Genomic DNA, 19,585 nt, shown 5'->3' on the forward strand with positions numbered 1-19,585 from the left:
GTGCATTTTCTGCTTACCAAGCTGAGAAAGTGCAACCACAACACTGCAGTAAATACACTGCTCTGCTCAGTTTATTTTTACTCAAAATCTGATTATGTAAAAAAATGACTGCACTAGGGAAAATAGTTAAATGCCTTTAAGGGTTTTCAAATCCAGATGAGAGAGCATTCACGTACAGTCTCTTCAGCCAACATCTTCCTCTATTTCCTGTACTGGTATTTTATGTTGTGATCAATATTTCTCAAACATTATTCTCTCTGCTGCAAAATCAAAATGGAAGACTGACCATAACAGCACTATCCTAAGAAAACTTCGTTTGCCCTTTTACTCATATAATCAAAAGCATTTTATTGTTTTCAAATCCCTAATCCAATAATGTAAAAACATAAGAATTAGGATAAAAATGAGAAAGAGAGTGAAGGATTTTAAGAGTCAAAAGACACTCGTTTGCCATGTCACAAGCCTTCTGGCACAATGCACTTGTAAATAACCATCATCTCTGAAGAGCCCCACATTAGCTGTGGGTCTAAACAAAACCATCAGGGCCTGCTTTGCTTTCCTTTAATAAAATGTACAAATTTAAATGGCTTTTGCAGTTGCAGGAAACATCTCCATCTGCACACTCACAGCTTGCCCTCTACCCCACCCCCTGAGGGAGAAGCTTCTGCAGATCCTCACTGCATTAGCAACCAGAGCAAAACACAGAGCAGTGAAGTGCACAGCCTGCACGGCTGGGATTGATGGCAATCACATTTCATTGCAGGCACCACCACACAGCACAGCTGCTATGGCGCTGCTGCAAGTGCATCCAACACTTTCCTGATCAAGTACACGCTATAAACTGAGACTTTGTTCCCTGTCACTTCACACCCAAGGCACAAGAGCAATAATCAAGAGCACAAAATACATAATGTGGCATTTTATGTTAATAATTTTATAGCAGAAAACAGAGGAGCCAAGTGCATATTTCAAGTGAACTGGAAATTTGGAAATTTTGATAGTGTTTTTGTACAGCATTCACAGCAGACACAAAGTATCAAAAGAAGTTTTCAAATAAAAACCAACCTTTTGGATTTGGAGTGGAAACAGCTTCAGTGTACAAGTTTACCACACATGAATTGGAGGGGCAGAAGCGGCCCTGTTTCCCCTGTATCTGCTTACTGGCACAGGGATGCCAAAAAAGGGCATCAACTGCTGTCGTGCTGCTTCTTGCAGTCCCTGATCTGGGGTGAAACATTTTAGCTTTTCACTTTGTTTGTGAAACACAGTGTTTAACACTCCGTGGAAGTGAACTGGACTGCCCCCAGCAGACACCTCAGCAATGCTATTCCCCAGGACCTTCAAAAACCTGACTGTGAATGCAAACCAGTGCAGCCACTACTGAGATTATCTGCACTCATTTCCTTACCCTGGTTCAGATGATAAAATAACCATAATAAAGTACAGCCTGTACCAGAAGCTACATCAACAAGTTTTGGACTAGATATATTGCTGTGATTTCTAACACTGAAACAATAACAAGGATATTTTTACACTGGAAACGGGATTTCTGATTTACATTTTGAAGGTTCTTCCCACAGCAAAAAAAAAGTGAAGGCCACAACACAAAACTCTGAGAGAGAGGCTCATCTCCCAGCTAAACTCAGGCCTAGATGAAAGCTCCCTCCCTGAAACACACAATGACTTCATCCTGACGGGCCAGCACAATTCAGTGACTATGTGCAAAAACCTACAGCTATAAAAATCTGTAGCGCACAGCTGAAGGCTGTGAGGTGTCTTCACTGAAAAATGCACTGCTTTACAAAAGATTCCTCATCAGAGAGAGAAATTAATGCTGCTAAAGCTTTCATAAAGTCACAGCCTGTAAGTCGCTTTTAGTACTTCTGGTCAAAAACCATACTGAAGAAACAGAGGCAGTGTTGCAAGAAAGTTGATAAAACCGCAACAAAAAAGAGTTTTTCATCTGCATCCCTTAAGTTCTTTCAGGACTACAGGTTTTTTTTTTACTAATGGAAGACAGAATATGAAATCTTAAGTAAGGCCATTGAGCATACCAGGTTAATAACTCAGTCATTAGATACACAGATCACACAGCATCACCCCAGCTCACTGAGGCTGCTAAAAAAATCCATCTCACACTCTTAATCCAGTTAGTTCACGGTTTTTGTAGTTCGTTCACGGCGCTCTGTAAGACCGATGTTACCCACAGCAAACATACACGATCGCTTTTCAGCGAGACTCAGACTAAGTCTTTATAATGCAACAGAATTAGAGCTAGGACAGCCGAAGAGAACTTTCACCTGCCCACGTTAACGCAGGCACTAACCCGGCCAGCTCTGCAGCAAAGCCAGCACGTCCTGAGCAAAGTCAGGCAGCGGCAGCAACTCCTGTGCTCAGATTCACCTTTTTTATCCCCCACGACCTCGGGCTGCTGCAGCCAGGTGAGCCCTCGCAGGGCACTGGAAGGGACGCGGGGCTGCCAGCAGCATTTACCACCTTCCCCTCCTTCCTGAACCTCTGCAATCGCACTACGGAGACGGGGGAAATAACGAGAGCGACCAACTCCACATGCACATTTAAAGATTTAAAGAAAATAAAGGCAGGAGCGAAACGAAACGAGACGCTCAGCTGCACCCACCGACGGAGGGATGGGGGGGGTGCAGGGAGGGAGAGGAAAGAAGGGTGATGCCGGAGAGACAACCTCGGGAACACGGAGGGGGAGACAGAGCTGAGGAGAGCGAGACGGAGCTGCTCCCCCTCCCCGAGGGCAAGGGCGGGCCGGGCCCGCGGCCGGGCAGGGCGGCGGGAAGGAGGGAGGGAAGGGAGGAGGGAGTTGTCCGGGGCAAGGGCGCTGCCCCGGCGGCCGCACTCACCACACCATGCCGTAGGCCCCCTCGCCGATGTAGGAGAGGTTGGTGTAGCGCGGCCCCACGTCGAACACTTGTCCCCGCACCATCTCCGGGCCGCCGGCGCTGGCGGAGCCGCCCGCAGCCCCTGCCCCCGACACCGCCGCCATGTTGTCCGTGCCGGGAACCGCGGTGCCTGCGTGCGGGGGGGCGGAGGCGGGCGAGGCGGGGGGCGAGGAGGAGGATGCGGGAGGGAGGAGAGAGGAGAAGGAGGAGAAGGAGGAGGGAGGAAGAGGCACCGCCCGCTCCGGCCGCTCCGCCGGTCTCGGCCCGTTGGCCCCGTCAGCGCCGAACCCGCCGCGGCCGCTCTGAGGAGGCGCCGCCGGCCGCGCGCGCGCGCACCGCCCGGCCCGGGAGCTGGAAGGGGGGGGAGCGGGGGGGGGCGAGGGCGCGCGCGCAGGGAGCGGCGCGGGGCGGGGCCACGCGCGGCAGGGGCGGGGCCAGGGGCGGGGCCGGGGACTGCGGTAACCGCAGCCGCTGGGGAGGGGGCGCGGCGGCCGTGGGTCACGTGGGGCGCGCGGCGGGTCACGTGGCCGCGCGGCGCCATTAGAGGCGTCAGGTGACGGGCGGGAAATGGAGCCGGGCCCGGCCCGGCCTCAGCGCCCTCAGCGTCCCCCGCACCCTCAGCGCCCCGCCGGTCCCAGAGCTCGGGCACCGCGATAAGGGCGAGTTCATCTGTGACACTCCCCGACTTCAGCGCACAGTTTTGCAAACTCTTTTTAGCATGTTGCTTTTACATGTAATTACGGTTGCCTGTTCGCTGCTTCCCGTGTAAATGTAAATAAACTTTGTAGAGGAGGTGAAATCTCAGCTGAAGGTTTGTCACGGTTTGAGCGCTGCTTGCAGCAATGCCGTACCTCCTCTGTTTCTCTGCAAGGCAGAGTTTTCCTAAAATAGCTTTTCCTTGTTTGCAGGAGTCTGTGCACAAGGATCTTAACTCCACTTCTGCCTTTTTTCCTGCAGTTCTCTAATGACCCTGACAAAAAGTACTAATCTTTGGTTACTGCTGACATTTTCACTGCCACCATCTCTGCTGCTTCTCATCTGTCCCTGCCTGGAGGCTGTCCCCAGCCATGTCCCTGACAATGTCTTGCTTCTCCCCGAGGTCATTTCTGGCATCCCACCTTCTTCTGGCCCTTCTGCTTCCTCTGCCATGGCCGAACCCTCTCAGTGTCCCGGAGCCGCTTCCAGCGCTGCGATCCCCTCGTTCCCCTCGCTCCCCCCCGGCTCCGGGCCAGCTTTGCCCAGGGTGGGGAGGGCAGTCCCGGCTCTGGCTGCACCCCCAGGTGTCCCCAAGGCTCCGGGTGCCACCCAGCCCAGGTGATGGAGAGAAAGCCGTCAGGGCTGAGCACCAAAATCTAACAAACTCCCCTCTATTTAACAGGCATTCAACTCTACAGCTCGTGCTTTTGTGTATTTGAGTGGGATAATGCTTCTGATGTATTAATTTTTATGTGTGTATAACGGTTTTTGTTTCATGATGTGTTCTGCACTTCAGAAACACAGAATTATTCTCAGAAATTTCAGTCAGCAGTAAATGTGAGCATTTAAATTTTCTAAAGCCAAGTGAAGTATTATTTTAAAAGTTCTTTAAAAATGAAAATTTGCTTACAGTTCTGATTACATACATAAATAAATCTGTCATCAGCAAATGCAAAACAAATTATTATGGAGAATGTAGCTTAAACACAGCCTGTCATATCAAATTTAATTAAAAACTGGTGTGTATCTAGATTATTTTCTACCTTCACTGGGAAGCATCTGATCAAAAAGGAAACCGACCAGGCAGGCCAGAAAATTGTGGAAGGACTGTCAGCTCCTTTGAGCACTGTGTTCAAATATATGTCTAATCCAATTAAGCCCAAATAAGTGGTCAGAGGCTGTGGCATGCTCTCCCAACAACTCCTCCCATGACAGAACTCGGTGCAGTATTTCAGTGAAGCTCTGCAGTTGCTGAGATAGGCAGAGTGGATGGGAGTGGTATCAATCAGTTTTCAGCCTACTTAAATACACTGCCATTACCTGCACTTAATGTTGGGTCTTTTGCCTTAACAAAGTGACATTAAAGGCTCAATTCTGGAAAGTACGTAAATGTATTTTGAGAAAATTATGAGTTCCATGATCAAAATAAAGGGCTGTGTTGGGGGAGAAGAGGTGATATTAAAAAATGATACCAGGTAACGAGAAGCAGAAGGAAAAAACCTTTTTATTTCAAAAAGAAATCAAAGCAGTGCTGAGAAGAGTTTGTGTAAGCAGAAACAGGAATATTAAGGAAAAGCTAAGCCATAAGCTAAGTCATGTAAATACGTCATGGTTTGGACTGTCTCCATCTTCAGTCAAGTTCAGGAGTCACATGAATGAGTTCATCCTACAATCAGGATCTAGAAATTCCCTGCACTGTTGCTCGTTTCTGCTTTAACTGTTAATTCTTGTTCTGTAAATTGGTCTCTTGAAAAGGGAACATTGTACCACAAGGCCCCTGGGCCCTGGGATCAGCAGTGCCGGGTCAGGCTGAGGACAAACACCATGGAGCTGCCCTATGGTGCCCCTCCATAGTGGGGGTGGGAGGCATCTCAGATCTTTGTGCTAATTTAAAACTGAAGCCACATCTCCTAAAATCATCATAATTATACCGGTTGTGTGATTTGCGTGGGACATTGCAGTCATGGCTTTCCTGGTAGCTGCTGTACCAGTATGTCAGCATGAACCTGAAGCTCCCCATCATCCCAACCAAGCATGGGCATTAAGTACAAACAGTTTTACCAGAATTGTTTCAAAAGACCTCAAGCCTTTGTGCGGGGGTGATGAGAGAGAGAAATAAGACATGTTAAAATGTTTTATAAAGATATATTTTAACTTGTAAGGCACTCAGGAACCATGGTGATGGTTCCTGAAATTGCTTAAATATGAGCTCTGATCCACAGGGAACAATCCTAAGATTCAGAAAGAGCAGCAGCTGGTAATAACTTGTAGTCAGTACCTACCTGGGCTTGACTGAACAGGTGACACACATCAGAAATCCCTTGAGACTGATCCTCATGAGAATGTTGACCACTGCTTTGGCAGCATTAGGTGACCTTAACGAAAATGAGGCTCTTGCTGTAATCTTGCACTGCTGGGAGGTTAAAAACAATCTCTCATCTAAACTGCTGGGCACTTGGTGCCAGAACAAATTTACTTTCCCCCCAGTATTTCCTTTTTTCCACATTCTGATGGACTTTGCATGGAGCTTACTGTGGCTTAGACACCATGGAGTTAAGATGAGAGAACAGATTGCTGTGGTTGTTCTGTGCATGCCAAGGGGAGCACAAAAGATTATTAATTGCAGAATGATTCTGACAGTAACAGCCTTGATCCTGCACTGAGTATCATTCTGTCACTGTCAGAACCTGTCACTGTTGTAGGAGATGTCTTGTATTATCCATCATGTTCTGGTTAGTTTTGCTGTTCACAAATATGGTTTGAAAACACAGTTGCAATTTCAAGTCATTTTTATGTTCCTTAGTTTTGAACAAGTAGTTTACAATCATACTCTAAATATTTTTAAAGGGATCCATTTTACAGAAACCTTAAAAGCTTACCATATAAATCTAGCTATTTTAATTAATATACTGACATTTTGTTGCTGTCTATATAAAATTAAGTTGCTTTTATTTTTCAACTGCAGTAGTAGCAGTATCCAGGCACTGTCCTGCAGTTCAGTAATGGAAATTTCCCAGCCTCAAAGCACACTCTGTCTCAGTCAGCTGCAATAAAACTCTGAGTGATTTCAATATTGTTGTGTGCCTTACTTGTCCTCGGTTATCTGGAGCTTGTATCTTTTGAAAACCAGCAACTCCTCATGAGCTTGCTTCATCTTGCCCAAGACTTAAAATTCAGTAAACAAGCTGGGGATGATAAGAGAATTGAATCACCAGATAAAAAGTTAATTTACAGGACTGACAAAATGAAACATATGCATATTAAGTATTTACACAGCACATGACAGCGACTTGTGAGTCTTCACTGAGTTCCTGCTACATGACCCCTGTTTTAGTGTGCTGAAGCCTTATACACTGGAAGGCTATTAAGTTCTTACAGTAAGGTTTAGCTAGTACATAATATCAGTCTCTTGATCTCTGCATTTCTGGTATCACTGACTGCTAAGAAAATAAATTAAAAAAAGGAGATAAAAATTATTACATAACCTCAGAAGTCTAATAATTTACAAATACTAGAACACGCACTGTGTTTCCCCCACATTTATTCTTGGTTCAGCTGTAGGCAGGACAAGTGATGCCTCCAGCAGAGGCAGAAGTCAAAGCATGTAGAAACAGGATTATTAGGATTTTATGTTGTCCAAATATTGCATTTTTAATGCTTTTTGCTCATAGCTAAAAATGTAGGGAACTTTTGTAATGCAGAGGGTGGCTGATGTGAGGACAGAGGGAAAAGGGTGATGCAAGAATGAATAAAAAAGAATATGGGGGGGAAGAATGTAAATTAAAAGTAAAATGAACAGATAGTGGGACTGAGCTGTGGGAATAGAAGGGTCCTGGTTGGAGGGCTGATATCCAGACCCCCCTGCATCTGGCTGTGTGCAAGTGAAGCCCCTGGCAGACACCCAAGTCTATTCATGGAGAACCAGTTTGGGGAATGATGCCAGGCCTTTTAAAAGCGCTCACCAGGACCTGCTTTCCCTGACGTCGGCGTCTGCTGGGGTGACGTTGATCACAAACGTGGCTGATGACTCTGATGGCACACGGACACGTCCTGCTTGTCTGCTGGTATTAGATGTAATCTAAACCATGGGCAGTGGCTGAGCAGGAACAAGTGATAGGGGACAGCACACTAATGGCATTCTGAGATTTTCACCAGGGTTGAACGTTCAGCCTGCATTAATGGCTGTACAGCCCATGACAAGTGCGTGGCAGCCTTCAGGAGCAAGCTGGAGGCTGTAGCACAGCAATTCTGGGTGAAGGCTCCATATCCAAACTGTCACACTGGGATTTCCTGGGCATGTGACAAGGAAACAGGATTCCCTCTGCTCTGCTGGGCAGGTCCTGACCTTGCTGACATGGAACTGCAGAGGAGGCAGCTCCAGGTTTATGGCTGCAGGGAAATTTGCATATTTGCTGTCTACACCTATGCTGCTGGAGGGAGGGCAGGTATCAGTCTCCTTTCCTTGCACTTTATTCAATCCACTGATCTGACAGTACAAAGGGCCTTTACTGCTTATTTTTAATAGATTTTGTATAAATTATAGACATCAGTTTCTACAGTCCAAAACTGATGAATCATCACTTCAAAACCCAAAAATTTCTTTTGCAGTTTTGCATATCTGTAGCAGATAAAAGCTGTGAAGAGAGATTTCCTAAAGGAAGTGGTGTCACCGTATTTTGAGAAAAAGAGCCAAGCTGTTGGAATCTGTGTTGCATTATGGGGCAATGCAATACCTCTGAGCACTTCCTGTTTATCATGAGATAAGTTTTCACCACATCATAAAATTGCAAGCATTTGTTAATAAACACTCCGAGAGAAAAAATAATATCCAAATATATAACCCCTGTGGCATCTGCCATTATAAACAAAAGAAGGTTTTCATTACATATATTGGAGGACAATTTGTGTGAAAGCAGCAGATTTTGAGGGTCCCATCCAGCTCTTGCTGAAGGCAATGTCACATCTCTCATTAGATCATTGCACCCCAGCACATGATTCTTCTTATATGTAAACAGCAAGGTATTTGAATGAGCAAATCTAATTTTTACTATCATCATTCATCATTTTCTTAAACAATGTGGGGATACAGAGAACAAACATCTGCAGAATGGCAGGAGAGAGTCTTGTATGAAAATGGCAAAAGTAAGATTTGCTTTTAACAACAATAATCCGCCAGTGCTGAGGTACCTAATCAAATACACAAACTGTGCAGATGTTCAGAGTGGTGCTGTCTTGCTGTGTGGCCTTTCTAACTTGTCAGCTTTGTTCCTTCAATTAATTCTTCTGGATAAATTAACCTAGCTGGGAAAGGAAGAGCTGGAGAGCAGAAGGGTGCAGATTTTTCAACACCAGCAACCTCGATGGCACAATTTGCACCCCCAGCAGATAAAATCTTTGGCAAGGAAATGCAAATTATTGTGACTGATTCAGGATGTTCTTGTGATCTGGCTGGAACTTGGTCTGCAGCTGACAGACCCACGGGGTGGGGGCTGGGGAGGGGATTCAAGGTTTCTGCCAGTTCCAAGGGGAAGCATTTTGATAGGCAACTGTACAACAACAACACTGTACAGTCGGACACAAGACAGGCTGGTGCCTCTTCCAGCTTCACCACTGTTAAATTCACTTTAAAGTTCAAAGCAAACTACAAGGCTTATCTGTTTGTTCAAGATGGGAACATCTGAACTGCAGTTTCATGTGGTAAAATCCTGCTGCATGGAAATGCAAGATGGGCAATGACTGTGTACAGTTCTTGCTTCTTTAAATGGCTATAGCATTTAAAACTCTGCCACACTGACTGTTATCAGTTAGACAAGAGGAAAGACTGAACACCAGAAAGATGTTCCCTCCAGCTACCAGCAGTAGATTTAGCAAAATTGAATAATTAAGGCATTTGTAGCTTTTTGGATTTTGAAAGTTTTAACAATGGGAAAATGATCTGGCTCACATTATCTTTGTCTTACCTGACATATGGTGGTTATTATTGCAGATACACAGAGCCTCATGATAAGAGATGCCTTTTATAAGTCCAATACATCCACTGTAATCAGGCACTACATTTATCTTACTGCATTACCAAGTCTCTGGGTTTTGTTCAAGTGACACAAAATTGTTGTGAGGATATATCAGTGTCCTGAATATCAACTAACTTTTCAATATGATGTCTCATTTCCAACTGACATTAACAGCCCAATTGAATCCCTGCCCTGGAAATCCTGAGAAAAAGACAAAGGCTGCTTAAAAAAAAAAAACCAAACAAACAAAAACAAAAAACAAACAAGAAAGAACATCATTCTTTTAGAAAGATATGGCAAAATATCTGTAGGATGATGCTCTGCATCCCATTTTCCAAGTACCATTAGTAGTGGCAGGATAAGGTTAAGTGATCAGGCTCTGCCAGCAGCACGTGTGGGGGAGCAGACAGCAGATGTGCAGCCACTTAGCCTCTGCCTTGTGCACCAGACCGTGGTATGGAAATGCACGTGGATATTTAATTGCTATTCAACTACAAGTTGCTTGGATTTATGAGTCTGGGAAGTGCAGATGCTTCAGTGAGGAATGAGTGTTTATTAGCACAGTAGCTGTGCTGGCCTCTCATGCAGAGAGGCAAAGTGCCCCCATCTAGAGAAAATGGATTAAAAGGGGGCAGTGCACCACTCTGGTGTCCCATTTACCTTTGTGAAGTGCAGCTGGAAAAATGCCAATATATGGATACATTTCCATCATGAACTCTAAACTGATTTTACTGCTGCTTATCACAGATAATAAAAATGCAGCAGCTGTCCTCTTATCAAAACCCAATTTAGAGAAATGTATGGCTAAACAAGGGACAAAAGCACCTTCAGGGGCAGCTACATGGATACATGAGAATAAATCCTTTAAGAGCCAGATTAGGAAGATGGGACCATTACCCTTTACTCAGGCATTTTTCCAGTGCTTGTTGCAGCAACCTTCTGTGGTTACTCTGCACGTGTTCCCTTTCCTTTTTGGTTCCTCTTGCACTACACTGTTCCCCATGCCAGCATCCTGCTGGGCTGCTGCAGTCCCACTGAATCCTCTCTCTGCCCCAGGGGCTGGTGCTGCTGGCTGAGCTTCCTTCATCTCCCTGCTCAGGCGTGTTCATCCTGTGCCCTTCTGAGAGAAGCCCCACCTAGGAGGTGAAGTGAGGGGTTAAGCATCAACTAGGAGCAAGGCACCCCCCAAAACACCCCAAATGTGCAGCAAAATTCTGATGTTCATACTTCTCCCACTCATTGCAGTCTCAATTCTTACAGTGTCCAATTCTTCTCCTTTCCTGGACTGGTATATTTTTTACTGAATTCATTTTCTTGCAGTTTACTGAGCTGCATGAGCTCATTAAAGAGTCAAACAAGCACCAGACCTGCACAAAGAAAGCAGCATGACTGGAAGCAGAAGCATCATTTTGATACCAGCAGTCCTTTAGATTTGGCTCAGCTGCCAGGTGATATCACTCCCTAAGACTAGTTTCAGCTCTAAAATCAGGAGGTTTGACTGCACTGCTGAGAAGCCTTCAGACACTTCTCTTGCCTTTGCCATTCTTTGCTGCACTTTTCTCTCTTTTTGAAAAATGCAGCAAAAAGCACTCATGAGGGCAGGTTTCTAATGACTGCCTTAACCACCTCCTTTCTGCTTGTCCTCTGCCTCTCCTGTTTCTGCCATTTATGCTTCCCAAAGTCTCCCAGCTGTAATTCTCTGTGCTCCTGGTGACATTGTCCTACCTCTCACGAGCAGCCTGGATCAGGAGAGCCTTTCCACTAGAAATTTTCCCTTGCAAACTGCACAAGAAAGACAGACAAACCCAGTCCTCCTTTCTCAGGACAAGTGCTCAAAAAAAAAGGTATTACACAATCCCCAAGACATGCACATTACTCACCAAAACAATCCTGGGAATCTTATTTGTGCCTCTCCTTTCTCTGCAGTGGTACCAGTGCCCTGAAGGCAGGACCCAAAGGCTGTATAAACCCAAAGCCTGCAATGGAGGGCACTGCTTTGTGCAATGATCAGCAGCCCTACTGTGAAGGACAGAAGTATCTTGCTGTGTTTGTTTTGTGATGTGTTCTGCTAATTTATACTGTTGGATTAATAAAAATAACAAGATAGAAGCTTCCAAATGGAATCCATTGCTAACTGTCCTTCATAGCTCTATTCTTGTTCCACACACATTAGGAAGTGCACATTATCTGGTAAATCAAGACATTAGAAACAAATAAATGCCTTTATATTGTAAGGGGGGAAAAAAGCCTTTCTAGAAATACTGTAGAAACAGTCACATCCTCTATTTCTGCCTTTTATAAAAGGCTGGCTGTGTCTCATTATCATCAAGGAAGAAGTAAACAAATGTAATTTAATCAGTTCTGTCTTTGGTTGATTTGCATCAGCAAGAATAAAAGACAAAGGCAGAATGGAAAACAGCAGCTTTGTGCTAAAAGTTTCAATGCACAAAATACTTCTTTCTCCAGCTGTCAAACATTAAAAAACGCTCTGCATACCAGTAATAATAAAAGTGTCAAACAATTGACCACAATGGGAATCACAATGCTTCATTAAAAGCTCTAAAGCAGAGTAGAAAAGGTTCCAGACATTTGCTAAACAGAACTAAATGCTCAGATACTTTCAAAAAGTGTCAGAAGATGCTTTCATCTAGTCTAGTCATGCAGATAAATATCTCCTTGCTTATTCCAGCCCAGTCTCCAAGCTCCTGCTGTTTCAGCAGTAACAGCTGCATGTGCCACTTGCTGTCCTGAGGCTGAGGCAGCTCTAGTGCACCACAAGAGGTTAATGTCCTCTCCAGCGATGAGGCTCCATTGCATGTGGCATTGCAGGGATTTAATCAGTAATTTTGTATTTACATACATAATTATGTATTATTTGAGAGCCTAACCTATTTGTTCAGCTGACAGGCGATGTTGTGATAAGGAATTTCAGCAGACAGGATATTTATAGATCCTTTATCTCTATGTACAATCAGAGCTAAAACATCAAACAATACCCCGAATGAAGGGTTGTTCCAGTTCAACTTTACCCCATTGTTGCTTTTCCTTTTTTTTTTTTTTTCTTCCTATGTCTAGTTAGTACCTAAAACTTGGCAGTGAGGGAAAAAAGGGAATGTGACTCACACTGACAACTTCATTTGCTGTAAGAGACCTCAGTAATTGCTCTAACCCACTTACAGGAAAGCTACCCCTCCTCTTTCTCTCCTTCTCCACCCTTGGACAGAGTGAGGCCACGCTTGTAACAGGAGCAGCAGGCTGCTCCCAGAGGTCAGGCTATCACTTAAGGAGTAACCAGGCCTTCCTTTTCACTTTTTTCTTCTGCATTTCAAGTTAACCCCTCACAAGAATTTAGAGCAGCTTCAGCTTAAGGGGCATCTTCCCAACACGGCTTTTTCATGAACCCAATAATAAGCAGGGTTTGCAAAGGGCTCACAGCTCAAACACAGCAGGGGTGAGGTGGCTGCTCCCACAACATGCAGGGTTTGGCAGCCAGGACAGCAGCTCCAGGATAAAGCTGTCGAGGAGTCAAACAATTGTGGCCTTTTCCTTTCCTTGTGAGATGGGGGCAGGGAATGGTAAATAGAAACAGAAGAATCAGCACAGTGCCATGCAGCACTCTACCAAAATATATTTTCATTTTTACTTACATAATCAACATGAGAGCACATTCGTAGTGAGGTGGCGGAACAGATGGCAAAGCCTTCGTTTTCAGCAAGACGTTAATTAACAACAACTCGGGTTTCTGTGAGAGAGAGGGTTTGTTCTGCTCTAGCAGGGTTGAGATGGGTGCTTACTACATAAAGCAAAACTCACTTTCCCCACACAGAATTGTGATTTCTTTTTTCCATTACATCCCTGTTACTTTTCCAGGATACTCTCTAACACAGCAACATCCCAAATGCAAAGCCTTATAAAAAACCATCACAAGTTTGGGTCCTACCAGTAGCTTGGAATTCTCCTTGCAAATACTTTTGAACACTCTGTGGACGTATAAATACAGAGAGGAAAGGGAAGAAGAGCCTTGAGTAAGGGAGTTGTGTGCAACTTACACTGCAGGTGAGGCTTGTGTTATGTGTAGCAGCTTTCACAGAGATATGATTGAAGCTAAAGCTTCTTAGATGCTCTGCATTAAGTTCTCTCTCCTCTTTCCTCTGTTCCACACACTTGGACTTGACATCTTCAGCACACTGATGTAGCTGAGCTGGAAAGAGCTGTCCCAAGGGGGACTGAAGCAGAAAGTAACTATGAAAGATATTTATTCAACCACAGGCAGAGAATACATCACCCAGACACAATGAATAGGGAAATGGCACATGAAGCCGAAAAGTCTGGCCTCTATTTTTCATCTGATAAGCTGTCTGGACAGTCCACAAATATCCAGCTCTTCCCTCCCTGTGCTGCCAGGTGATAGGAGGTTGCTTTTTCCTGCTTTACATTCAGCATCAGTGGTTCTCCAGAGTCACACCCAAGTCCTGCAGAGGCCTGTGGCCACATTCCTCGGGGGATTACATCCATCCCAGCAGGAGAGAGGGAAGAGATGCAGGCCAAAAGGGATGGGCAAGCAGTGGGGAGGGAGGAGTTGAGTGGAGCAGGGAAGGAGTGAGCAATAGGGAACATCCAAATTAACCCAGGCAGGAGCTGGAAGGCAGTACTGGAGAAAAGGGAGAGGGGAAGCAGTCATACACTCCATTATGTAAAATAGGGCAACAGGGCATCTGGATTGATCTGCTGTGGAGCTTGGAAATGAAGCCATTATTCCCACGTCTCAGCACTCATCCCTGTGCTGCCAGCAAAGCTCTAACACCTGACAAGAAATGTCTCTGCCCATTCTAGTGACATGCACATCTAGAAAGGTTGCTGTTCCATTACTCCCACTTCCTCTGTGCAGGCAGTAGATAGCTGTGGGTCTGTGCTGCAAGCTGAAAATCACACCTTATTCATTACCCAGAGGGACTGAACAATATATTTGCAATGATTATTTTCTTCAATGTGTGTTAAAAACATAGTTGAGATAACTGAAAAACTACATTACAAGAATACTGCAGTTATCAAGTCTAACTAAAAATGAGTATGTGGTTGAACTAAGAGTGTCTGCTCTACCTTTCAGCACTTACTTTAAATTGAAATTTCAGGTAGGCTCCTGTGCCTATTGCTCTCAACAACAAGAAAACACATCCTGACATTGTTATACTGAGCACAACCAACCTGCAGAATTGTACAAGACTTTGGCCTCCACCAGTTCGTGTTGTGTTAAACTGGAAATGGGCCACAGAGAATATCTTGCATACATCAGATGGCAGAGATTCTTTGCAGGATGATTCTCAGGAGAAGTGCCAGATATCACTGAAACTGTGCTTAGGAGGTGCAAAGTAAAAGAAAGAAAAGAACACCAAAATGGTATTCTGCTTAGCCTGTCCTCCTCTTGCAGGGGTTAAGAGGGAGATGTGAGAATCAGCAGAACTGCTTCTGTACTTACAGCTGATTTTTTGGGAGGAGAGAAGAGGGATGAAAAATCCTTTGCAGATATTACCTTTTAAAAAATATTATCAGCATAACCAGAAGTTAGCTCTTCAATCAAAACCAAAAAGAGAAGCGACCAACAGATGCACAGACAAGCACTGACTTCAGTGGAGCTGCAAGGCTGAATTTGGCTCCAATTCTGTGAAGTACTTTCAAAGCTGGAACATACTGCATACAAATGAGCATTAAATAATTCGCATCATTAAGAGAGCTCTGAGCAGCTCATCTGGACTTTGAAAAAAGCTAAAGCAAATGTAGATTGTTTGAATACCATTAGGGACAGTCATTAATGAGCACTAAGGCATCTACAGTATTGACACAGTGACCCATCCTCCTTCCCAGGTTATTTTCTTTATTGATTTGTATTTTCTTACACATGAGCTTTAGAGTGTGACAAAGCTCAGCAATTCATGTAGGAACACCCCTTAAAGCACTATACAATTACATTTTTTGTATAGTGCATCTTTTAATTTTGGTTTTAGAGAAACATGGCCCTGTCATAGACAGCTTCACCACCAATGAATATCAAAGAAACAAAGGCAAATAGGTAAATGGATTCATCCAGAGTGACACAGAAGGAGCTGTGTAACAGAAACAGTCCAAAGGCTCTGGATGCCTGGTTTCCAGGCTGAAGCATTTCACTCAATCAGCTCTAAGCAGAGCTGCTGTAGCACTGGGATAAACTGTAGCCTCATACCATATCTCAAATGCTGGGAAACATATGGGACAGTGCAGGGACAATGCAGAAGAGATCAGGTGAAGAACACAAATTGGGCAAAGAACCGAAGGTACCCAGGTGCCAGAGCTGCAGGAGTTGAGGAGTGATGGAATACTGAGAGCTAAATATGTGCAGCAAAGTGCAAAGGGGGAGGCAGGGGCAGGCACCAGCCTACAGGCAGTCGAAGGGGAGCTGGAAGGAATCTTTAATGAAGGCAGAAATCATTCTGAGTGACTCAGAATATTGGTATTCACAAAGAGAATTGAGAACGGGCAAAAATAAATAAAGCTGAAAGCAAAACCCAAAGGCCAAATCCCTCTCAATAGCCAGAACGCTGATATAATCTGAGCAACCAAACAACAGGTCCTTGTGAAAACCTCTCTCCAGCTACTTCCTGCACACCAGCCTCTCTCCCAGGCTGGGGAGGGCTGCAGGCAGCTCCCACTGCCCAGCCTGGGAGCTTTGCAGGCTGCTCTTGTGCTGACACCTTTTTTTCTGCAAAATGCAGCCCTGGTGGTCCTCCCTCCACACCCCCAGCCCTTGGCTTTCCTGTGACATCTCAACTAGTGCATTGTGTAACGTCACAAACTTCCCTGAGCAGCTCTGTGTGGCTTTCATTAGCTGCCAGCTTTTGTACATGACACAGGCACACACATCAGTCCCTGACAGACCCAAAGGCACAGTAGTTTTATTTATGAGTGAGTTTAATGCTAGCCAGCTTTAAGATCTTGCTACCATCAGCCAAAAATATCTGCAGGCAGCATTTAACTAAAACCCCAAGCTCTACAAGTTTTACAGTGAAGATTGGAAACCAGGCTAGTTTCAGTTTTATTTTTTTTTATACAAGTGTGATGACTTATGTTCTTTCCTTTTCTTCATTTTTAACTTTTCATTGAAGAGTAGTCAAAGAAGTTACAGTTCTATATTTTGGAGCTGAGATCAGTAAGACTGAAGAACAGGAAAGACTTCCTGACAGTGAGATGTATTAGTCAATGGAGCAGTCTCCCAAAGGAGGTGCTGGGAGCACAAGAAGTGCTTTAGCAGAGCTAGAGGCAGCATTAAGTGCTCCAAGTGCTGCAGCCAGCTGCAGAGGATTGCCATGAGACACAGCAAGGACTCCTGCCATTAGCCTGCTAATGCACATCCTGGCCTGGCCAACTGCTAGTGGGAATAGCTCACTGACTTAAAAGGTCATTAACAAGAAAATATTAGAAGACAATTTTCTAATGACAGGGGCAGCCTCTGCAATGTGTCTTCCATTACAAAAGGTGATTATTGGTAGGGGGAAGAAACAAACAGTTTTTGTTAGTATTTTTGTATTAGGGCTCCTTCATTAGGTCTTCCTTAAATACCTAAAAGTAAAAACCACTAAATTGCTCAGATCCCCTTCATGTCTAACTTGCCCTGCAGAAAACAGTCCTTCCCCATCTCTTGCTAGCATTACCAAGGAAATAAAAAAGTATAAACCACCAATTACAAAGGTTTAAGACTGACCACAGAGATCTATAAGCTCTTTACATTAGAAAGCAAACAAAACAAAGAGAAATTGAAATACCACAATTCAGGCAAAACCCAGCTTTATAAACTTTTCCATGAGAAAGAACATAATTGGTGAGGGGAGGAAGATTAAACTATTTTCCAAAGGTTTTAGTGTCAGTACAAAATCCAGCACTTGAAATACTTTCCTTACAATTTTCTGGTATCACTGCACTATGCAGCAGGAACCTTGTCTCAGTGGTTTAGCTGGTAACTTTCAAACACCTTGTATTTAGACTTAAAATATAACCTTAGTACTGGATGTCTGGAATTTGATACTCACTTTAGTGTCCTGATCCATCAGGACACAAAAAATTGTACAGGCAACCAGCCATAGGTCTATGGTAAGAGTAAGGTCTGTCCATGTATGAGTTTATATTTTTATCACTCTGAAAAGATGGAAATCCTTTGGAGGGAGGACAGAGAGAGGGAGAGGATTACTGTTTGGTTTTAAAAGTACACTCACCAGTGCAACACCAAAGCCTGCCTGCACTGTTGAATTTGACCTTCATCTCAATGGCAACATTTCTGTTCTTCAGCAAGATATGGGGTAGAAAGAGGAACTTGGCAGAGTCATCTCAGCAGCTGATCCATTCTCCCATCTCCAAGTCCATCGTGGTGGGGCTCAGCAGGAGCAGGGCTAAAGCAGCTGTGCTCCAGGGAGCCTTCTGCCAGCCAGCACTAAGGAGGACACGGTACCTGTAAAGACCAATGACCTTGTGCCATTTAAGTCTGTCAGGGAAAAACTCTTGATGTGCCTCCACACTCAGCCCATGCTGGTCATTCCAGCTGCTGGAACAGTTGTGTGGAATTAGCTGCATCAACAGAAAACAATGGGGTAAAATATCTGTTGTCAGTGGCCCAACTCACGTTACCTGTGCTTGTCTGTAACCCAACAATTAGATCCATCGTTAGCAGCTTGGCTTAATTATAACTTAGAACTTCTCCAAGCATAGACTTTGCTCAAGATTTTAAATGACTATAATTAATTAGGCAGAAAGCCTCAAGTGTCTTCTCATCCATTGTTAGAATTATTTTTTCCTTTCCCCACATTTGACACCAGAATGTGGTTTCATAAAGGAACTGGGCTGTCAACTAGAAGATTAAAAAAGAGGCATCTCTTTGTAGAGAAACACCTTTTATATCCTATATAAAGAGAAAGAAGGCTTCAGAATTTTTTAATCTTGACTAAGATGCAAAAATGAATATCATTCTAACTTACACTTGTTTAGTCCCAGTCCTTATAGGAAAGACTTATTTCTTGCCTCCCATTTAAAAAGCTTTTTGCACCCTCCCCAAATTTCTGCTGTTATCAGAGATCTGGTATCAGGCAGCTGGGCCCCAGCCTGAACCAACTGCTTGAATCCTAATCAGCAAAAAGTAAGCCACAGAATTACTGCCAGAAAAATGGCAACTTGTTAAAGGACAGAGAGGAGGAAGGAAGGGGTTATCATGCAAAGAAACGCTTCCCACTGGGCTTTCCAGTGCCCACCCGCAAGACGAAAACATGAAAGGCAGGACAGCACTCGCAGAGGGCTCTCTGGGGCAGACCGTGGCTCTCTCTAGGGCAGACCGTGGCTCTCTCTAGGGCAGAAGGGCAGACCGTGGCTCTCGCTGGGCCAGACCGTGGCTCTCGCCGGGGCAGACCGTGGCTCTCGCCGGGGCAGACCGTGGCTCCCCCGTGCTCTCCCAGGCTCTCCGTTCGCTCCGGCCGGAGGAAGGCGGGAGCCCTCTAGGGGTGGCACACGGAGCCCTGGAGGGATCTGGGCACCTGTCGAGCCCTTCGCCTTCTCCCTGCCGAGCCCCTCCTGCCTTCCCCGGGCACAGGAGCGCTGTCCTGGCACCTACAAGGGCTCAGCACCTGAAGGTCTACACAGAAAATCAGGCTGGGTACGAGGAAGTCCCAGGCTTTTTCCTGGAAGTGCTTACCCTCCAGCCCGGAATATGATGTGGGAAGTCTCTTTTCCGTGGTTGGTTCAATCCTCTCAGGGAAAACAGAACATCACCAAAGTGCAGACTGCAGTTCTGGAGCTAGCCTGGCTCACCACAGCATAGCTGGAATTTTTTCTTCTAGGCTATGCAAAAAGGACTTGGTTTTGTCTTACTATGTGCCTCAAGCATACTGTGAACTCTGGTATAAAATGAGCAGGTTTATCTTTGTCAAGGCTTGTTCAAAATAGTCCTTTCCAAGA

General features: G+C 44.9%; 1 protein-coding gene across 1 annotated transcript in view; it reads right to left on the minus strand.

The window, feature by feature from the left end:
* Positions 1-3,283, minus strand: part of MAPK1 (mitogen-activated protein kinase 1) — a 33,022-nt gene extending 29,739 nt beyond the window's left edge. Inside the window, exon 1 of the mRNA XM_054646123.2 lies at positions 2,874-3,283. Within this exon, the coding sequence (XP_054502098.1) occupies positions 2,874-3,016 (143 nt within the window). The 5' untranslated portion in view covers positions 3,017-3,283. The remainder of the gene's footprint in view (positions 1-2,873) is intronic.
* Between the last annotated feature and the right edge of the window lie 16,302 nt (positions 3,284-19,585).

Source organism: Agelaius phoeniceus, chromosome 18, assembly GCF_051311805.1.
Source record: "Agelaius phoeniceus isolate bAgePho1 chromosome 18, bAgePho1.hap1, whole genome shotgun sequence".
Taxonomy (NCBI): Eukaryota; Metazoa; Chordata; class Aves; order Passeriformes; family Icteridae; genus Agelaius; species Agelaius phoeniceus.